General features: G+C 41.0%; 1 protein-coding gene and 1 long non-coding RNA gene across 2 annotated transcripts in view; both read left to right on the forward strand.

Annotated features, from left to right (window-relative positions):
• LOC142600977 (uncharacterized) overlaps nt 1-20,716 on the forward strand; it is a 523,379-nt gene that overhangs the window by 89,239 nt on the left and 413,424 nt on the right. The window lies entirely within an intron of this gene.
• On the forward strand, nt 164-19,008 carry AMD1 (adenosylmethionine decarboxylase 1). Its single transcript, XM_075747896.1, has 9 exons — nt 164-704; nt 11,496-11,582; nt 13,105-13,231; nt 13,747-13,849; nt 14,695-14,737; nt 14,835-14,979; nt 15,995-16,087; nt 16,168-16,323; nt 16,853-19,008. Exons 1-9 carry the CDS (start codon nt 574-576, stop codon nt 16,991-16,993), a joined length of 1,026 nt encoding a protein of 341 aa, XP_075604011.1. The 5' UTR covers nt 164-573; the 3' UTR covers nt 16,994-19,008.

Here is a 20,716-nt window from a genome sequence, read left to right on the forward strand (position 1 = left end):
GTGGGTGGGACTAGAGGAACCGGCATATGCCTCGACAGGCAACAGCGCCGTCCTATGGAAAGCGGGGAAGGGCGGGCCCGAGCGGCGGCAGCCCAATAGCAAGCGCGATTCTACGTGATGCGGTTACCTGCGAGATATAAAAGCCGCTGAGTGCGCTGTAGCCCCTCGCTTACACAGTATGGCCGGCGACATTAGCTAGCGCTCGCTCAACGCTCTTCTCTGTAACAGGGGAACACACGGACTACAAGGAACCGAACCGCATCGCCTGCCCGCCCGTACCCCCGCTCGGACTGTAACCCTCTCACACACGCTCACGCCGCATCCGCCGCCGCGCACTCCGGGTGGTTTTCGCTGGTTTAAAAAAATAATTCTTCCTTTTTCTTCTTATTCCTCTTTTTTTTTTTTAAATTAATATTAACAAAAAAATCCCCTAGAAGGTGAAACCCGCCTCGGACGGACTGGGACCCGGCGGCGGCAGCAGCGCGGCCCGTGCAGCAGCAAACGGTAGCGGCCGGGGGCGGTAGTTTGGTTGTCGTTAATTTCTGTGGTTGTTGGTTGCCGAGTTGTCTCACCATGAAGGAGAACGGTGCACACTTCTTCGAAGGGACCGAGAAGCTGTTGGAGGTGTGGTTCGCCCGGCAGCAGCCCGCGCAGCAGGAGCCGCACCAGAGCAAGGGGTCCGGCGATCTTCGCACCATACCCAGGTCCGTAAACGGGTGGGGTTGGGGGGGGGGGGGCGCTGCCCTTAACGGCCAGGGGGGCGGGAGAGGCCGGTGAATGGCCGGCGCACGCGGGGCCCGGGTGTGGTGGCGGCGGTGCAGAGCTGGGTGGGGAGGTGGCGGGCGAGAGTGTGTGAGAGGAGCGGGGCGGGGGTTTGGGGGGGGGGGGGTAATGGCCGTGCGCGGGCTGGCGGCAGCGCTGACGGGAGGCTGGTTCCGGGGTGGCTCGGGAGAGCCGTTGGTGGCAACGGCCGCGCGCGCGCGGCGGGCTCGGCCCCCGCGCGGCCGCCAGGCTTGTCGGCCTCCTTGCCCTTCCCTCGGTGACAGCCCCGGCCTCTCCGGTCTGCCGGCGTAACGTCGCCGCAGCCGCGGCAGGGCATGGGGTGACCTTCCGCTGCCCTCCAGAGACCCCCTTCAAGGCCGCGATGCCGGCCCGCGGAGGCAGGGAGCTTCCCCGCGGCGGGGGGGTGTCTGTGGGGGGAAGGTGGCAGTGCCGGGGACGGCGCGGCGCGGAAGCCATTCCGTGCCGCCACCTCGTGCAGCCCCGTGCGGTCCCTGCTGGCAACATGTGGCGGCGAGGGGAGGAGAGGAGAGCCGAGCCGAGCCGGGCGTGTGCCGCGCCGGCCAGGAGTGCCTGCGGGGGGAGGCGGATGGCGGAGTGTCGCAGTGCTGCTGGCAGCCGGGGGCATGGCAGCGGCGCCCACTTCTCTGCGCCAAGCTCCCGCGCACGTTGCGACTCCCGACAGCCGTCTGGTAGAGCCGTGGAAGTCTTACGGCGGGGCTTCTTGCTCCCGCCGGTTTTGGGATGGGAAGGCTCGGAAAATCCTTGCCCGTTGGGACCGGCTGCGCTGTACTGCGGAGGGTTGGGGATAGGAATCTTGTTCCCCGTTCGGGGAGGCTGGAAAGGGAAAGAGGAGATCAGTTTTGCTGTCGCGACGGGGATTCATGGTTTCCTCACATGGCCGGTTTCGCAGCGATCTCCGGCACTGTGTAGCTGGACAGGTTCATACAGCGGCCCTCACAGAGGGAGGCAGGCGGTACGCGGGAACCCTTCCCGTGTCTCCCTGTGGCGTGGTAGGCACTGGAGTGAGGCAGCCGGCGGCGGGAGGGGGAATGTCCCCCCCCTCCAGAAGTGTGGCCGGAGCCACGATTTACACGTGAGTCTCTTGGCTCCGCTCCCGGATCGCGCTGCCTCTTTTTTTTTTTTCCCCCATTGACAAGTTCAGGCCAATGAGAGCTGGGCGCCGCGAAGGGGTGGGCCCGCGCCTGTCACCCAATGGGCATTTGAAGAATGTGCTGGCGCTTCTTTCACTGCCACCCAGGGAGGAAGAAAGGCCCGAGGCCCACACAGCTTCATGTGTACACGTGTTTCAAACTCGGCCTTCTCTGGGAGGCGGCAGCTTTTGCCTCCTGTAACTGAGGTATGCCTGTTCGGCTTTTGTTAGCACAGTAGGCGATGGCCACCTGCCGGCACACAGGTCATGGTTCGAAACCCTGCTGGGCAAGACAGGCACGAGGTGTCTTTAATACAGCTTGCCATTACAGTATTTTGTGGGAGGGGAGTCTGGAAAGACTGGAATGCTTAGACTTCTGACTTGCAATAATAAGGGGTCCAACTGTAGATCTGTAGAAAATTATGTTCTGGCAGAAGTGTCCTGGAAGTGTCAGAAAATAGGAGCTGCAAGCTTGAAATACAAAGTAAAATCTGCTTGTGGACCCAGGAGTATGTGCAGGTTTGTAGGAAGGACAAGATTGGTATGTAGATATAATCAGCTGACATAGTTGAAAAAACCAGGCTTGTCTTAACCCTCAGATTTGCCCTATATGCTTATACTTATGTCAGTAGTTCACTATCAGTATGATAAACTGTACAACTTTTCAGGTTCGGGTGGTAGCTGGAGGATGTGGTGTTTTCCGTGTGTCCAGCTCTGCTTGTGTATATCACTGTTACTCAGTGGCCTTTGGTCAGGGAGCCTGAGGATTGTATTGAGTGTTTGGGATATGGTAATGATGGTAGCATCTCCAAAGGCATATTTAGCATATGCTATTTGTCTTTTCCTTTGTTGGTATTTCTCAGCAAATTTCCTGTGTGTATATATTCGTAGAGTTAGCTATCCAAAGATGTGAATTGCCAGCAGGCGGAAAACTTTCCTGAAATAATTAATAGCCCATGTTGTATGTGCATATGTGCGTGTATATACGCCACTAGCTCATGGGTACTGGAAGCTTCATTTCTGCCATGCCAGAAGCACTGCAGAATACATGTTTAGCTCTGACCTGTTGGTGTAGTGAGGTAGCTTGCTGATGTAACTTTTTGACTTGTGAAGCTATTTAGACCTTTTTGAATAATGTGCTTAACATGGAAATCATCAGCTGTGGTTACACAGTTATCCGGGATTTAATGGTGTAGCAGATACCGCAAGGTAACAACTTGCATAGTTAATGTCCAGGCAATTGTGGAAAACTATTGCAAATCCTAGCTGAAATATGTGCAGATGACCTGAGTTATGTAGGCACTTGAGGATTCCTATCGTGTTTGACTTTAAATGTGAAAGATTCCAAAAGTACTTATTTGACTTTGTGTTAATGTGGTGATATTGGAATATACAGATCTAGTTTAGAGATGGCATTCTGCAAATGCTTTCCTCATTGACACATCCATGCTCTCTGGTGTTCTGTCAGGTCAGGCTCATGTGTACACTTAATTTCTAAAACTGCTCAATGGCATTTAATGTAACTGCAAGGCAGGTACTGTGACAGTTCCTTTGTTTGGTTTAGATATGGCTGTAAAATTTTAATAGAGTAGATACAAACTGTTAACTGTTGAACATGTGGTCTTTAACACAGTTTCAGAGCTGCGAGCAAGCTTTGAAGGCCTTTGTGTTAATTGGCTCTAAATAAAAGACGTTAACTGAAGCTGTGTACTTTTTCGGTAGGAAGCTGTGACATGTCTGAAAATTGCTGTTAAGTTGTGTCCAGGAGTAATTATCAGTGACACTGTGTTGCTAGCATGAAATGAAGTTTTACGACACTTTCTTTTAGAAAATTGTCCAAATGAAATTATTTACTACAGTTGATAGACACAAAAAATTCTGAATATAATATATCCCACTATGCTAATTCTATAAAGGCAGTTGAATAAGTTAATGTTGAACAGAACTTGAAATCAAAGCTGAAACTATAGAACAATAGCTAAATTAGAGTCAAGTTGCAAACCAGTTGAGCTTGCCTTTTGTATTGTAATACCTGCTTAGTAGTGAAATGTGAGCCATTCATCCACTGAATGACTAAGCTGGTGTTCAGACCTAAAAATTTCCATGTTGCATGTGCTTCCTAGGGATTAGATATGTTAGTCTTACGATATCACCAGCAAAAAAAAAGGGAAAAAGTTCAAGAACTCATGCAATGAAGAATTTTTTCTACTATGGGCAAGCCTACTTTCTAGAGAATAATTTGGATAGATGTAAAGTATTCAGAAAAGATCTACACTTACCGTTTTAATACACGAAAGGTATTAGGAAAGGTCCCAAATAAAACCTGAAGTATTGAACATGGGCTTTACTTTGCTCTTAAGATTTGGGGAGCGGGGAGTGGGTTCATTTGCTAATCAGTTCTGTGAAAAGGTCTTGTAGTTGGAGTAGTGGCAAACATCTGAAGGTGCCTACCCTACTCACATTCAAAAGTGGAATGAATTTAATGTTTTTGTGGTCTCAAAACAATTTGTATTAACTTTAGTGCTTGTTCTCACTATGCTTTGTAAGGCGTTTTTTTTAAATAGCCTTAAACTACATAAAAAAGAGTTTGCTGAAAACATGAACATGCTGTGAGCCCTGGAAGTCTGTGATGACCAAGTAGTGCATTCACTATCCCTACAGTAAAATAAACTGTTTATTCCTTCAGGTGATGTGCAACTATGCATTTCCCATCTCAAGCCTTATCATGATCTTGAATGTACAGAAGTTTGAAACCACAGATTAATGATGCAGGTATTTAAGAGTCCATATTCCAAGCATTCAACCCTGAAGAATACTCTGAAATTAAGCTTGTTTACAGACCTTTAATGTGCTTCCTATTTGTCTATATTATACGGATATGCAAGACACTAGAGAAAAAACTGTGGTAATGAGCTATATGGAGCAACACTGATATGAGATTCTCATCCTGTTCTGTGTGAAAACTGCTAAGCACCAATACAGTCAAGCATCTGATAAGAGTCCTGTAAATACTTGCTTTGTACTGCACCCTATAGTCTGAGCCAACTCACTGCTGCTGCACCTCTATCCTTTCTCCAGTCCTTAGGACCATAGCAGTGTTACCTGCCTGTTTTCTCAAACGATGCAGGTGCAAGAAGGCTGGGCGACGAGCCCTATTCTAACTGTTCCTGCAGAGCTTCCAAACAGAACACTGTAGAGCTACTCTGTGGAGCCTGGGAAGAAGGTGGGGTAGGCAGGGTCGTGCTGGGATGAGGGCTTCTGTCACCCTGCACTGGCTGAGGTTTTTTGCATACAGTTCTCCAGATTACCTTTCATTTCCGTGTAAGAATTCAATCTTCCACTCATAAAAATTTATATTCATAAACTAGATTTTAGCAAACATTCAAAATTGCGGGTAAAATACGTTTGTTTTTAACACTCTCATTTGTAATTAAAGAATAGCTTCACACAAAAGGAAATAAGCCCTTTTACACTCACTACTACTACCGATTGTGGTACTGCTTGTGGGAAGTTAAGACTAATGTTTAGAAGGCTTTATATTTTCCTGCCTTACCACTGAAACTGCCAAAGAATTTGGTTAGTCACTCTGTCAAAGATTGGTCCCTTAATGAGACTCCATAGGGTATCCTGGTAAAATATGTAGCTATTGGTATATTCCTAAAAGGGCTTTCCCAATGGCTGTTTACTCAGCCAGGGGAACAGGAAGATGTGAGGCTTATGGCAGATACTTGCTGCCTTACAGCTTGTTCCTTCTAGAGAAGATTATACTCAAACTTGCCCTGAATGTTGCCGTTAAGTCTTGTTGAAGCCCTGATGTGCCTATTGGGGCTCATGCTTCCTTAAACATCTTGGGTGTGAGGGATGCTTTGTCCTTTGGTATAAGGGACTTAGGAATACCCATTGAATATCTTTGGATGTAAAGGACGGAGTCACCATTCCGTATATACTTCTGTAACTGCAATAATGGTAAAAAGGCCTGTGGCAGGAGTGATATGCAGCCTTTAAAGTATCTGTGGCCATCTTTGTGCCATTGCTTAAATATCTTGGCGTCATTTGGGAATTACTCTCTTTAGTAGTTGGCCTGGGATCTTCTAGGTAAGTAGTATTTTGTGAGGAGTACTGCTTGGAATAACTTCTGATATGGATGCAATTTTCTATTCAGGTGCCTGTCTTTAATTCAAGATTAAGTGCATGTCCCTGGAGAGTTTAAGATAAGGGGGAGATATAGGCAGTCTTCCTGTATGTGTTCAGAGCATATAGAGGGTGTGTAGTTTTTTGTGCACTTCAGATAGTGATGAAGTAAAATTATCAAATTGCCAGTGCCTTGTGTCTAAACCCAAGGTGTGGACATAGTTCAATATAATCTATCCTTAACAGCAATTTATAAACTAAGTTATAATTCTACTAGGAAATAATTCATATGCAGTTGTCTGCAGAAAAATACACCAGGTGCTAGGCAGTGCTTAAAAAGCTTGTGATTTTTGTGTAGTTGGTATTCAAACTAATGTTGCACCTCTACTGACACTGATACTTAGCCAGCTTCCATGTGTTTCCACTACTGCTCCTCTGCATAGGCAGTTTAGACAAGGCATTGAGTTTGACTCTTCTGGATCATGGTATTGGTAGGAATTTACCTTATTAGCAGGCTACAGTTAAGTAGGCAGCTGGTATATTTACTGGCTTCTAAAAAATATTTAGTAGGTAACGGGTGAAGGAATAAAAAGTTGTTCTGCAGTTGAATGCTTGATTTTTTTAAACAAGGTCTTACAGTAAAGTGTAAGATTAAAATGCTTATTACTTTAATACAGACTTGTTGGCTGTTATATTTTAATGAAAAGCAATGCAAGAGTATGTATACAGCTTAAATCCTATGAAACTTCTAAAGATAGCACTGTGAGGAAAAATTGTTTTGCAGTAGGGCAGGAATTGTTAGAAAATAAGCTGTCAGGGCTGTGTTAGCAAGGTACTGTTACTGGGTGGTCAGATGGTATGTTTGTGGAGGCTGTTATTTGCTGATAGGAACAAGGTCTTGATGTAGTTCTTTATCTCTTTAAATTGCTGTTATCCCCTTCCCAGTTGGCATGAAAGAAGAGTATTGGGCTACTGCCTGATGCGCTTGACTCCTGCGTTAAGAACCTGTTTTACCCCTGAAGGTAAAGGCTCAGAATAGGCCAATAACTTGCATTCCAAAGTATGGTTTTATCTGGCAAGGAAAACTTGATTCTTAGCTTATTCTTTATTTCACAGAAATGTAAAATAAAGGAGCAAACATGATGGTTTGGAACTTGGTTGAGAGGCACTGTTGATTATTCATTTCATTACACACTTTAAGCATACTTCCTAAAAATAAATTAAAATACTTCTCAGTTCTGATAGGTTTTCCATACTGATATACCTGGGTGGCAGTTTGAATGGAAGTTACTTGCACTCCGGTAACAAGTCTGTGCTGATAAGGTACTAAACATTGCAACACAGGTATAGGAGTAGATCGCTAACTTGATTTCTTTTTTCTTCTGGTATGTTCTGCTAGTACGGTATAGAACAAGTAGCTTTCTGTCGTTCAAGCATGGACAGTTACTCACAGTTGAGTAGATGTATTCATTTCTTTTGGTGTTCTGAACACGTGCAGCTGTCTTACGATGCCTGTTGCTTGCGTGCTGGAGAAACTATTTTGACTTTCAGTAGGTGTCAGTTATTTGAAATTTCAGGAACAGAATTTTACAGCTTTGGAAATGAAGTAGGTAGTAACTCTTAAGTGAGGAGTTCCAGTGGATGCATGTCTACTACAGAGCTTATTAGCTACCAATGATTCTAATGCATCATATTTTAGTATGCTTGGCTTGAGTATAGGGAAGCAGTCTCCAGACAAAGTGTTTGGGATTGTCCTGATGTCTGGCTATGAAAAATAATTCAGGAAATAGTAATGCAATCCACATATTTCCCATTGAAACGGGAATTTTGAAGAGCAGAAGCCCATGATAGCATTTTATTGAGAATTAGTCTCTTTGATTTCCCCCTTTTCAGTTGGAGGCTTTGCTTCCCAGGTGGAATATGCTGTGGGAAGAGAGGGATGAGAGAAGCAGGGCAGCTGGCAGTCTTGTAATTTTGCAACTTCAGGAAGCTGTATCTGTTCCTGTTAGCTTTATAAAAGTTCATTTAATTACAAAATAGGAAGTAATGTTCAGAAGTATTTCACAGTTACTAACTTTGAGGATTTTTACCTGACAGAATAAAATGGTATTAGCTGTAATATGTGTACAGATAATCATTGAAATACTATTTTTAAGGTGGATTTTTTGTTTCCACATTAAGTGGGAGGGGACATTGCTTGTCTCTAGTAACAAATAATATAGATTAAAGCAAAGGAAGAAAGGCAAGAGTTACTTTTAGTGAACTCAGTCTGCTTGGTACAAAGTAGTCCCAGATGTTGTTCTTTAGCTCTGCTTTAAACAATGGAAAATGTCAAATACTGAGGTCATCTTTAAATAGATTATATTGAGATTAAATCCAGCATGTTGGTGGCCTTTCTGTAGTCTTCTGTTAACTTTAAAATGCATGCAGGTACAGGCCAGTATCTGCAAAACTTCTCCCTAATGTGGCCCAAGTCTCATTCTGGGTGCTGCAGCCCTTTGTTAGTCTGTTTTATGTGTGCTTCTGGATCAAGCCTGACATCCTGTCTGTTTTTCAACTTGCAGGCTTTTTTCCTTAATACTACTCTAATCAGATCGAATGATGAACTTGCCCTTTATTCCTGTAAAGGCTGAACACATGAACATTTAGTATATGCTTAGCTATGGTTTCTGCAGTGGAATACTGAAAAGTTGAATGAAGTTTTAATATGCAAAGGTCTTGTGCAACTGCAGATTTCAACCATAGTACCTAAATACCAACTATAGTACTAATGAGCATAAGTACTAATGAGTGTAACTAGGGACTTTCTTTGCATGGTAGGCTTTGGACTTAACATGTAATATTGTATTGTTAGTATGCTGTACTGATCCTTCACTTAAAAACCAAAAGTGTTACATCTTCCTCTACTAATATGACTGAAACTTAAATGAGCCATTTTCCTGAAATGTCTGGTGCTGCAGTACAGTGGTACATATTAAAAGAAAAACCTCACTTACCTTCATAAAGCTAAGGTTTTGACTTGTCTGGCCAGGTAAGAAGCTTGTGAAGGCTAAGACATATGCCCTTGCAAAGCTGAGATGGTTACGTACCCACTAATGCTCAGAGAAGTACAAAATCAGATTTGTAATAATGTACAAATGAGGTTACTGCAGCTCAGCATCAGGCAGTGTAAGGGAGCTTTGCCTCAGCTTTCATAAATGCTATGTCAGACACTGGGTGTTTCTTTACTGGTAGATAAAAATATCATCATTAGCAGTGCCAGAATGATTTGACCAGTTATTGCACCATACCAAAGTAACACTTTACCTATAGTTCAATTTACAGGAAGAGTATAATAGGATGTTAGAGGGAAGATACTATGGCTGGCAAATTTATGCAGGTGTGCTATAACTTCCAGAGAACTAAATCTTTCGGTCCTTTTCTCGGCAAAATAGCATGATTGTCTAGGAATATTTTTAAAATTGGCATAATATAAACTATTTCACTCTTTGTTTACATGTTTTACAAAGATGAGCAGAGACATGCATTTTCATATACACTGGAGTATCAGGAACAGAGCTAAACCCATTCAATGACTTAAGCACAGAGCTGAATAATGTATGGGACTTCATCTGAGCATTAAAAACAAGCTTGTTTTTTGACATGCAGATTTGAGTTGTCTGTGCTATTATGTCTATAGTTGCAGAAGAGTATTTCATAAAGGTTTGCTAACTGAGATGGTAGGGAAAAGCACTTGATTTTAAGTATCCAGTTGTATCACTGAGTTCATAAACTTGTTCAGATGTGCTCTTAACTATGAGGGATTTTAAGATGCAGAGGACTCTCCTAAATTAATTTTAATAGCTTCACCCTCATCTAAAAGGAGGCTGTAGAATGAGTCTAATTTATGTATGTTGTTCTGGTTGACTCCTGTATAAATATACTGGTTTAGTGCGATATATACTTTAAAAAGGAAAATCCTCAATTATTATTAGTAGTAAAGGGACAGAATTCAGTATCAGGAGGCATTCTCAAGTGAGGGAGAAGTTAAAGCATTTATTTGCTGGGGTGTTTAGAGAAAAGAATGTCTCTTTTTAGTTACGCACAGCAGAATCCACAACTTCAACTTTGCAAACTGACCCATTTTCTAAGGGGAAAGATTGGTGGCTGCTGGAGGATCCCTACTGTTAGAATGAACAGTGAGTGCTCTGTCCTGAAGTAAAACTAGAGCTTTTGTAGTGTCATTAAAGGAGAGAGGTCTGACTCCTGAGGAAGGATTAGATTGACATTTATAGTACAGCTGAGTCAATCTAATAGCTTGCTTGGTGATGAATAAAATTGCAATTCTGCACTCCCAGCTGCAAAGGGTCCTATAGTTGTTCCAGCTCTACTGATGGGCAGCTTAGTTTTATGCTGGGCTAGTAAATTTCTTGGCTCAAGATGGATATGAGCACAAGAGCCAGCACAAACCTGCAGGTGGAATGTGCTGTGGGAAGGGAGGGATGAAAGTAGGGCAGCTGGCAGTCTTGTAACTGCAGCTTCAAGAAGCTGTATTTGTTCCTGTCTGCTTTATACCAAGTTTGACTATTGGATTCTAATAATCTGGTGTGGACATAAGACTGAAGTGACAATCAAAGTTTTTTTTTTTTGCAAGTCTATCTCTTCTCATGAATACTTGAGGTCTTCAGGCTTAATTTGAGCCCTTTGATTTTTTTCCAAGTATCTTAATAAAATTCATTGTAGAATGAGTAATGACAGCAAAGAATTGAAATGTTAAACTTCTACCACTGTACTGAAATCTAGTGCTGTAGCTTCAACTTCTGCTGTATGAAAATAGTTCAGTTTATTTTCTTGTAAGTGTAATGTTCCAAACTATTTGCTATAAGTCTTCTATATCTTCTAGAGGTAGAAGGAATTGATTCTGATTGATCAAAGAGGAATTCAGGTCATTGAGATGTATTAGTTTTTTGTATGGTTTTCAATTGAGTTATGACCTTGACTCTAGGCTGGACAAATAAAACATGTTAACATTAACTTGCTAGTCTATTACTCTAGTAGTTGGCAATGTCTACTGTAATTGAAGTACATGAAATCCAACCTAAAGCATACATTAAGTTATAACAATGAATTTTATCTTTGTGTGGGATGCAGGACTTAAGGTTATCCTGACTTGCCTATGTAGAAGCTCGGGGCTGCTGTTTCACAGTTGTCCTTGTGCAGCAGATTACAATAGCGGATCCTGAGGAATACTTAACCATTTATTGAGAACTAAGAATTGGATACTACTGTATTGTGATAGACAGCTCTTACATAGAAGTCCTTGTCTTTTGTGCTCTTGGATCCAGCAACTCAAGACGAGCTATAGTCTTGTTTGGGCTATACTTTTTACCCAGGGCTCTAGAAAGCTTCAGTTTGCTTAATCTGTTTGTGTGCTTCTATAATTTCTTCACAGGATTGAGTGGGACAAACTTCTGGAGAATGTGCATTGTTTGATCATAAGTGTGACAAAAACTGACAAGCAGGAAGCTTATGTACTCAGGTAAGCCACTAGCTTATTCTTTTAGTTTCCAAGAGGTAAAGTTAAAGCGGTCATACAGGATCCACTTGGCTGAGAATCCAGTCTTGGGTTAAGATCCTGCTGTTCTTGACTACAACTTGCAGGGGTCTGCTAATCATAATGCTGTCATGCTTCTGTTCAGTAGCCAAAATGTCTTCATAGTTATTGGTGTTTGTCCTTAAGTAAAAGGATTAAGGACAGGGCTGTGGTGTTTCTGCACCTGATCATTGAATTTTGTCCAGGGGTAAAGAAGTCTTCCCAGTTAAGAGGTTTAAGATTACTTCAGCAGAATAGTGCATGTCAGTGTCAGTTCTAGATCAGCAAAAACTGCATTGGTAGATCAGCTTTAACTCCAGCTAATGCAATCAAGTGGAACAACTCTTGCAGCTGAGCTAAGGACATCTGTAAAAATGTAGCTTTCCTGAAATCTTGGAATTCTTGTGTTGTGCAGCAGCTAGCTGTAAGGACACTACTCTTTGCCATGTGTTTTTCATCTTGCAAAATACTTTCATGCTTTTTCTACATGAACTTTACAGACACATTGACATTCTCTGTTTTACTTCAGATTACAAAAACTGAAGCTTTTGTACTCTGAAGGACTGCCTTGAGGGCAAGGTTGGGTTAGGAGGAAGCTAGTCAAACTGTGCTGAAGTCTTGTTTTAAATATACGAAGCTTCCAGAAACAAAATTTTGAAAAGAATGTAACTAGTTACAACTGTATACTGGATGAAATATAGCCTTTGCTTTGAATTCTTAAACAGTATTCCAAACTGAATTACTTAAGCTAGACTTACTTCCATTGTTCAGTTACTTGGTGAGAAGATACGTTACACATGTTTAAGTACTGTGAATATAGTATCAATGCTAATCTCCGTTTCAGTGGGACTGTAGTTAAGTATCTGATTTACCAATTATGTATAGTTAATTTCTGTATCTTATGCATAAGCCATATTGTATAGCTGTGCCTATACTCTCATTATGAGACTTCCTTTTCCTGTGGACAGGTGCTGATTTACCACTTCCTAGTAGTCAGTTTTCCTAGAAGATGCAGACAGACAATTTATGAAATTCTGTTAAGGCTTTTGCCTCTTGAGTTGATTTTTCTCATAGGCTTTATTTCAGCTGAGAAAAATGTCAAGTTTGACCCTGTTCTGTGTCTGGGTTAAGAAATTAAATTGCATGTCTGTTGTGTACCCACTTCACAGCATGTTTATATTTCTTGAATAGATTGAGGATATGTAATGCATGTAGTACCTCTCTGTAGTGTGGTAGCTATGTAATACCATGTTTGCGGCAGGTATTTGTTTTGGGAAATCATAACAGCTCTCAAGTGTTAGCTAAAATCTAGTGGTTTGATCCATTTGCCAAGCATGTTTATGTATCATATGCTGAATGTTCACTTAGTAATGTATTTGGTTGGGATAAGAACCAAGACCTAACCATTCTCTTCTGGCTTGTTCTATATAGAGCATTTAATATATTTTTTAACACATCTTTCTTACAGTGAGAGTAGCATGTTTGTCTCCAAGAGACGTTTCATTTTGAAGACGTGTGGTACCACCCTCTTACTGCAAGCACTGGTTCCCCTGTTGGAGCTTGCTAGGGAGTACAGTGGGTTTGACTCAATTCAGGTAAGGTGCCAAAAATGCTGCATCTTCCTTAGAATTACAAAAAGTTTTTTACTAATATTTCAAATTCATTGATTTTATAAAATATTCTTTACCTTTACCTATAAAACTCTCTTTACCATTTATGTCTGCTTCCCATAATGGGAAGACTGTAATCTAAGATTGCTTGTTCTGCTGTAGGTTTTAGCCTTCTATTTACCTCTTAAAGGATGCTAACTTACAAATGCTATTGTGCTGAGTTAACGTTACTTAAGGGTGAAAGACTTCCATGCTCATGTTGCCAGTGCTGAAGTCACTGATGTTTTCTTGTGGAAAACAAATTTGGAAGTAAGCTGTCTCCTGTAGCTTACAAATTAAGCTAGAAAAGAAAAATATGCCTCTGAAATGAAAATGCAGCAGTGTTTTGACAATGAAAACTTAGGTCCTATGAAAGCTTATGCTAAATACTTGCATTTTTCTAGACTTTTAGATTCAAGGTGGATATATTCAATATCTAAGATGCACCTTTTTTTTTCCAGAGCTTCTTTTATTCACGTAAGAATTTCATGAAGCCTTCCCACCAGGAGTACCCACATAGGAATTTCCAGGAAGAAGTAGAGTTTCTTAATGAAATTTTCCCAAGTAAGTTCATGAAACTTCAGCAAAGTTGCACAGCTTGTGTAAAGTGTTAATATGAAGTGAGAAGTGACAAGCACTACAATACGTACAGGCTGCCAGGCCATTCATTCAGCAGTGCTTGCAGTTCTGAAGCCAGCACAAGCTTCAGCTGCATACAGATCAAAGGCTGTAAGTACTTATTTTCTGAATTTCTGACACTAACTTGCCAAGATAAAAATTGAAATCATACTAAGCTTCACACTAGCACCTTGTCTTAACTGGGGTCATCTTCAGACTTCCAGATGGAGCATAGTAAGTCAGTCTGTGCAGAATCCGGCTCTTACTAGCCCTAAAAGCCTTATCTAAAAGGTAGAATAGTAATTTAAGGTAATGAATGCACTGACAAAAGTAAGCTTTTCTCACAAAAGTCACTGCACTAAAGATTGAATTCAAACATTTAACCTAAAATCTACAAGAATAACCTTGAATTTAAGTATTGGTGGAAAAGTGAGGGGTTTTTGAAGGAACATGGAAGTTGTAGTAGTTACCTGAGTTAGCTGAAAATAAATGTTAATCATAAATTCATTAAATAGATGCTTAAGAGAAGTAGGGTTTCTGTTGGTGCATAGCTAAAGCTGTAATCTGAATTTCCTGCTACTAGGCTCTGAACTGGGGTGTTCAGACCATCTTCTGAGGGAGCCTGTTTTTCTGATTATTGTTTTTTACATTCCTGAAGTTAAATGCCTGCTTATTTGATAGATGCTGACTGTATCTGTGAAAGACTTCTACTGTCTTTATGAAATGAAGATAATCCTTTACATAAAGGATCAGCTGTGGTACATTAACTGGAGTCTTTTTATCTTTGTCAGATGGAGCAGCTTATTGCATGGGGCGTATGAATTCTGATTGCTGGTATGTACGCGAAGACTTTGGCATCTTTGGGGCTTACAGTAGAATTTAACTTGGTGCTGCTAATATTTATTACATAAGTGATTTCTATTTTATATAGGTACCTGTACACCCTGGATTTCCCAGAGAGTCGGATATCCAATCAGCCTGATCAGACACTGGAAATTCTGATGAGTGAGCTTGATCCAGTAGTTATGGACCAGTTCTACATGAAAGATGGTGTTACTGCAAATGATGTCACTCGTGTATGTTTGCTTGAAAACTAAGCATTTTTGGGAATAGGGGAAATTGAGCAACAAGATGCTTCACTTACCATTTCATGCAAGGTTTATTTTTTGGTAGGAAAGATCTCATGGAAAATGTCAGGTTAATGTTCTGGGGGTAAAATGCATTCAACTCTAGAATATTTTTGGGGAATATAACTTCACATTTTCAATGCCCCTGCTTCAGTCTATTGAAAGGAGCAATGTGCGGTGCTTTGGGTGATTGGAAAGTTATCCTCTGAAAAATGGAGGAATAGGCATAAAACCACAATGAATTAACTTCCACTGAAGGATGGAGATTATGAGGAGTAAGACTTAAACTGAAGATAATGCATGCCAAGGGAATCTAGGTATCAAAAAAGTTAAAATCATGGAGCCATTTGGATAGTTTGGGGGTGGGTTTAAGGTCTAAACCTAAGTTGATGGTTTTGCTTTGTTTTTCCAAATGAGTCCTGTGATATGAACAACTTTCTCTGACAAGTACATGGACTTCATCTGGTTTTCCATCTTAGGCTTTGATTCTTGTACTGTATTTGCTATTGAGATTTGGCTGTAGCTCAAGTACTGTGTGGGAAATCAAAGTGCTTGGGCTTGCACTTCGTTCTAGAGTATCAAGTATGTTCTCACTCTGGAGTAAATGTAAACAGCCTTCACTCTGTGGAAACTGGTTGAACAGGAGCTCTGTCTTCCATTTTAGTTGCAGAAGCAATTATGTATTAGAATTCTAAGCTGCTCCCTTCTTGGAAGTATGCAGCTTGGTTCTGTAAGAGGCAAAGTATCTGATAACTTGTGTGCAACTTGGCACTCAGACACTTAGTTGATAAGTGACAAGATGTAAAGCAAGTTCATTTACAGTTGTACAATTTATCAAACTGACTTGTTTTCGGGAGAATTCTGGTGTCCTGTCCCCTAAATTGTTGTTTGTTCTGCCTTTGAGTTAAATCTAAACAAGCATAAGGATGCACAATAAACTGAGTGATGTAATTTTAACTTTCAGATGAGTGGAATTCGTGACCTGATACCAGGTTCTGTTATTGATGCTACAATGTTCAATCCTTGTGGGTATTCAATGAATGGGATGAAATCGGATGTAAGTTTTGCACTTATTGATAATTAATTAATGTTAAAAGTAACCATTATTTGGCAGTAATAATACATTACTTTTTTCAGGGAACTTACTGGACTATTCACATCACTCCAGAACCAGAGTTTTCCTACGTTAGTTTTGAAACAAACATAAGTCAGACGTCTTATGATGACCTGATTAGGAAAGTTGTAGAGGTTTTCAAGCCAGGAAAATTCGTGACAACCCTCTTTGTTAATCAGGTGAGTTTTCTTGCATTAGCTTGTCAGCTCCTGAAATGTATATACCCACAACCAAAGCAAGGCTAGAGATTTTTTTATTGGTGTGTTAGTAGTTTCCAGTTTGCCTCTATCTGGATGGTAGTTCATTTGGAAAGTAAAAATACTCCTCAGTATTGCTTTGACATGCACTACATCTGATCTCTAGAAAATTTAAGTATTAAGAAAGAAGGCAGCCTGGTATCAGTATTCTAATGACTTCCTATGCAGTTCTGTACAGGCATAATCTCTTGCTTTGGCATTGTTCTGGATTTGGCTGCAGCTGTCAGAAGTGCTGCTGTTAAGGGTGATGCTGCCAGCTAAGGATTCACAGAAAAGCAGTACCATACATAGCAGAATTACTGCTTGGGATTGAAATGTCCTGCAGCACTGTCAGGCATGGGTTTGAAGCATGTTGGTAACAGTATCACAAGAACACCACAAAACACATATTGTGCTGGTCTGTCTTTAAATGCTAAGTTTAAAAATAACCTTCACCTTTTTTGTTTTCTAGAGCTCTAAATGTCGTACAGTGTTTTCTTCTGCCCAGAAGATTGAAGGGTTTAAGCGTCTTGATCACCAGATTGCCCAATTCAGTGATTATAACTTTGTTTTTACGAGTTTTACAAAGAATCGCCAGCAACAGCACAGTTGATTAAGAATGAAGAAAAAGCGCAAAAAGAAATCCCATATAGAAGGTGGTGGTTGCTTTCTAGTTAATGATTCAGGGGGCCATGCTTTCCACTCCCACCACCTTGTAGTTGTGGAAAGCCCTAGGTGTAATCATAGTATAACCATTTTGAATTGTATGCATTATTATATCAAGGAGTTAGATATCTTGCATGAATGCTCTCTTCTGTGTTTAGGTACTCTATGCCACTCTTGCTGTGAAATTGAAGTGCATGTAGAAAAATCTTACTGTATGAAACCTTACAACACTTGTAAAAATGATTCAGGTAGAATTACACACAGTATAGTTTTTCTCCAGGTCTCACCAAAAATTCCCCACAGACAAGGCTTTCGTCCTCATTAGACTTTAGCCTCAACCTACTCACTGGGGACAGTTCTCTGTTAAATTGTCACTTTTTTCATCTGCGTTGCGATTTCAGTCTAAAACAGTTTTTGACAAACTTTTATGATTTCTAACGAAACTGATTCCTAATTAACACTTTCATGTTTGGAGAAAGTTCTTAAAACAGTTACAAATTGTTTTACTACTACAGGTGGTGGTTGATTTATTTTTAAATCAGACCGACTTTTCATGCTCTACTCAAGCTTATAGTAATTTGCTCAGCTGTACTGTAGGACTGGGCTTAATGCATTGGTCTTTCACCTTTAGAACCTTGGGTATAGGTACTAAAGCAGGTTAAAATTCATCTTACCTTAATGCTCGCTTCTCTGTTCACATCCTCAAGCTGTCACACTGCTACACAATGGCAGAACGTGAAGAAGGTCCAAGACTTGATAGGGGAAGAGCCAAGTCAGGATGCGAGTGCTTTGGCATGGTGGTGTGACAGCTTTGCAAAGTGCAAGTTCATATCAGCACCAGGCATGTTCTTTCCTAATCACCAATTATGTCAGATGAAGAAGCTGGCGCTCCTGAGTGCTGGCAGGTAGATCTAGTGAAGGAGTGGGATTTGTGAGGCTGGGCGTGTTAATTGGGTTGGATTATTCTCGGTAAAACTTGTGACCTACCACTTCTAACTGTAAAGAGTGCTTCTAAACTGGTCCAGTGTCACTTCATTTTGTTGTTGAAGCAAAGCTAATGCCTCTATCTTGTGACAGTCCTGTGACATTGTTGTGCATGTGACTTACGTTGTATTTGAGTGTTGTGACTTCATCTGTTTTTTTTCCTCCTAATTACGAAGATGGTTCCTCTTACTGTGATTTGAGGGCATTAAGTGAAAGCATAGAACAAGGACTGTCTAGGACACCTGGACAGAAGTGAAGTAGAATGCTATTCATAGAACATGAATAAGTGTGTAGTTCAAAGTAACTTCAATGGGTATTGACTAAAATGCAGGCTTTAAAGAGCTGGCACACTTTCAGCTATGTTTGCAAATACTGGGACTTTTAACAGCTGCGAGACCAGCATGTTAACTATGAGATTGAGATTATTTTTTTCCCCTCTTGTCCTTGCAATGTTTTGACTCTTTCTGGTTTGACGCAATGTTTTTTGTTCCTTCTGTATTTATAAATGAAGCATTTTTTCAGTGCTTCTAAACTAAAGTCTGCTTGGTTAGAAATCAAGTGGTTGGAACACTTTGAATTTTTTTATTTTAAGCATATTGTTGATGTTCTTTACCAATGTTATCAATTACATGCTGTAAATGGCACTAATGCTTTTTGGTGTTAATATTGAGGACCAATATTTCAGTGGGGTTTTTTTGTTCTTAAACATTGTCCCAACTGACCTGACATTTGTTGGCGTGAGGTCCTTTAAGTAGACTGAAGATCCATTTTTGAGTAATACTGAAATACACATTTTACAAATAGAAGCATAAGCCTCAGCTATAAAAATGAAAGCTGTTGAACGGATTATTGAACTATCTAGGGTGATCAGGATGGGGGGAGTATGGTGTTTATAATTTCTGTGGTGTTAGACTTTGATCATTTAAAAAATATCTGTACCACAACTTAATGCTTCAATAAAAGTTCGCTTAAATTGTTTGTAGTGATGATCCAGTGATTCTACCCTTCACACTCTTCATGCTTTTTAGTACCAAATGGCTTAATTCTGAAATCTGTTTCTTGTCCTAAATTACTTTAAATTTACTTTGCCCTTGTAGGGGATGCATCTCAACTGTTAACATGTTGGTAGTTTAACATGAGACAGCATGTCAAAGGAAGCCAAACGAAAATGCTGTACTGTTCTTGAGGCTAAAAGTGTTTGTCTAAATGAACACACAAAAAGTTGACATTTGCTGTGTCATCTGACCTGTCTTAGCATTAAATGTATAAAATTTCTCTGAATTAAGACAATTCCTGCTTCTGCTGGTCTTAAGTAACAAACTCTGGCATACATTTACAGTATTTAAGCTTAGGCTGACTTTGAGAATTCAAGATGAAGTTTGTCTCTTGGATAAAGAAGGTTGGTACCTCATCTGGATAATAAACTAGATCAGAATGTGGTGGCTGGGAATGTCACTGCTAAGCAGATAAAACCAGCATAACTGGAACTTCCTTGATTCCATCTGAACAGTCGTACAGGGATAGCGGCTGCGGTTTCAGTTCCTGCAGAGCTCTAACAATGCTGATATCCCCCCAAAGTCACCTCAGCAGGAAAAACTTAGTGTTGAAGGCCTGGTACCTTTAAATTGTGCTTTGGATATTAAGTAGTAATTTACAGTTACTTCAAGTACTCAACACTGTTGAAAATGCCCAAGACCTCTGTGAAAACACATTTCAGCTTACAGCATCAAGAGACCATGTCTAATGGTCTCAGTTATGACTAGCTAGCAGTAACCTACCTCTGAAGAGCTGCTTTCTAGGCTGACCTTCACAAAACTGAAGATTCATCTTGGTGTTTTTCTATTTTAACTCCCTTTGCCTTGAGTTTGCAGGTTTCCTGTAAAAATTACTTATGTTCTTCACCTGAGGAGTGTTCTTCAATAATACACCTTTACACTAGCCCTGCTTTCTTGTAAATGGTGCTGGTAACTGACATGAGAATATGTGTCTACATTAATTCCATCTCTTACAGCAACACAAATGTGAACCTTGCTGTAGTCATTAGCTCTGTGTTAGATGTTCGTATTTCTCATAGACCAACAGAGGAAACAGAACTGGCTGTAAGGCCACATGTCCACTTAATGTCTGTGAATAAATCAATGAATTTTAAAGGGGTGGGTCTCCTGCTCTCAGCTGAATCCCATCCAGGCTTGGGTGCTTATGAAGTTCAGCTTTAGTTGTCTCTAACTTGATGCCACCTGTAGTATAGGGAGCACATCTCATTCTACAAATTACTGCTATGGTTTGAGAAGAGGCTGTCTGTGATGACAAGTTCAGGAGAATGCACTGAGTCTATTGGTTCTTTCTGGTACTAGGTCACTTGCTTGATTCAGCAGTTTTAAAACTGAACTTGCCTGTTTCAGTTTTATCTCTATGTGCCCCAGGAACTGCTTTGTGTTTCTCCTTGGTAGCCTGTCCATCTTTCCTTCCTTTTCTTGTGGACTTTGTGTTTGAGCTCAGGAGTGATGAGTGCTGGGGTCACAGCATCCCAAGAAAAAAGAGATGAGCTTCAAAATTAATAGAAGCAACTGAAAGTCTGAGGAAGAAGACACAGTGGTTGTAAAGCTGGAGGGTCTCATCTTTGATTGGGTGGGTGGGCTGCAAGAATGCGATTATTCCAGGCAAGAGGACAAGGTGGTTCCTGAGC

The sequence above is a fragment of the Balearica regulorum genome, chromosome 3, assembly GCF_011004875.1.
Source record: "Balearica regulorum gibbericeps isolate bBalReg1 chromosome 3, bBalReg1.pri, whole genome shotgun sequence".
NCBI lineage: Eukaryota > Metazoa > Chordata > Aves > Gruiformes > Gruidae > Balearica > Balearica regulorum.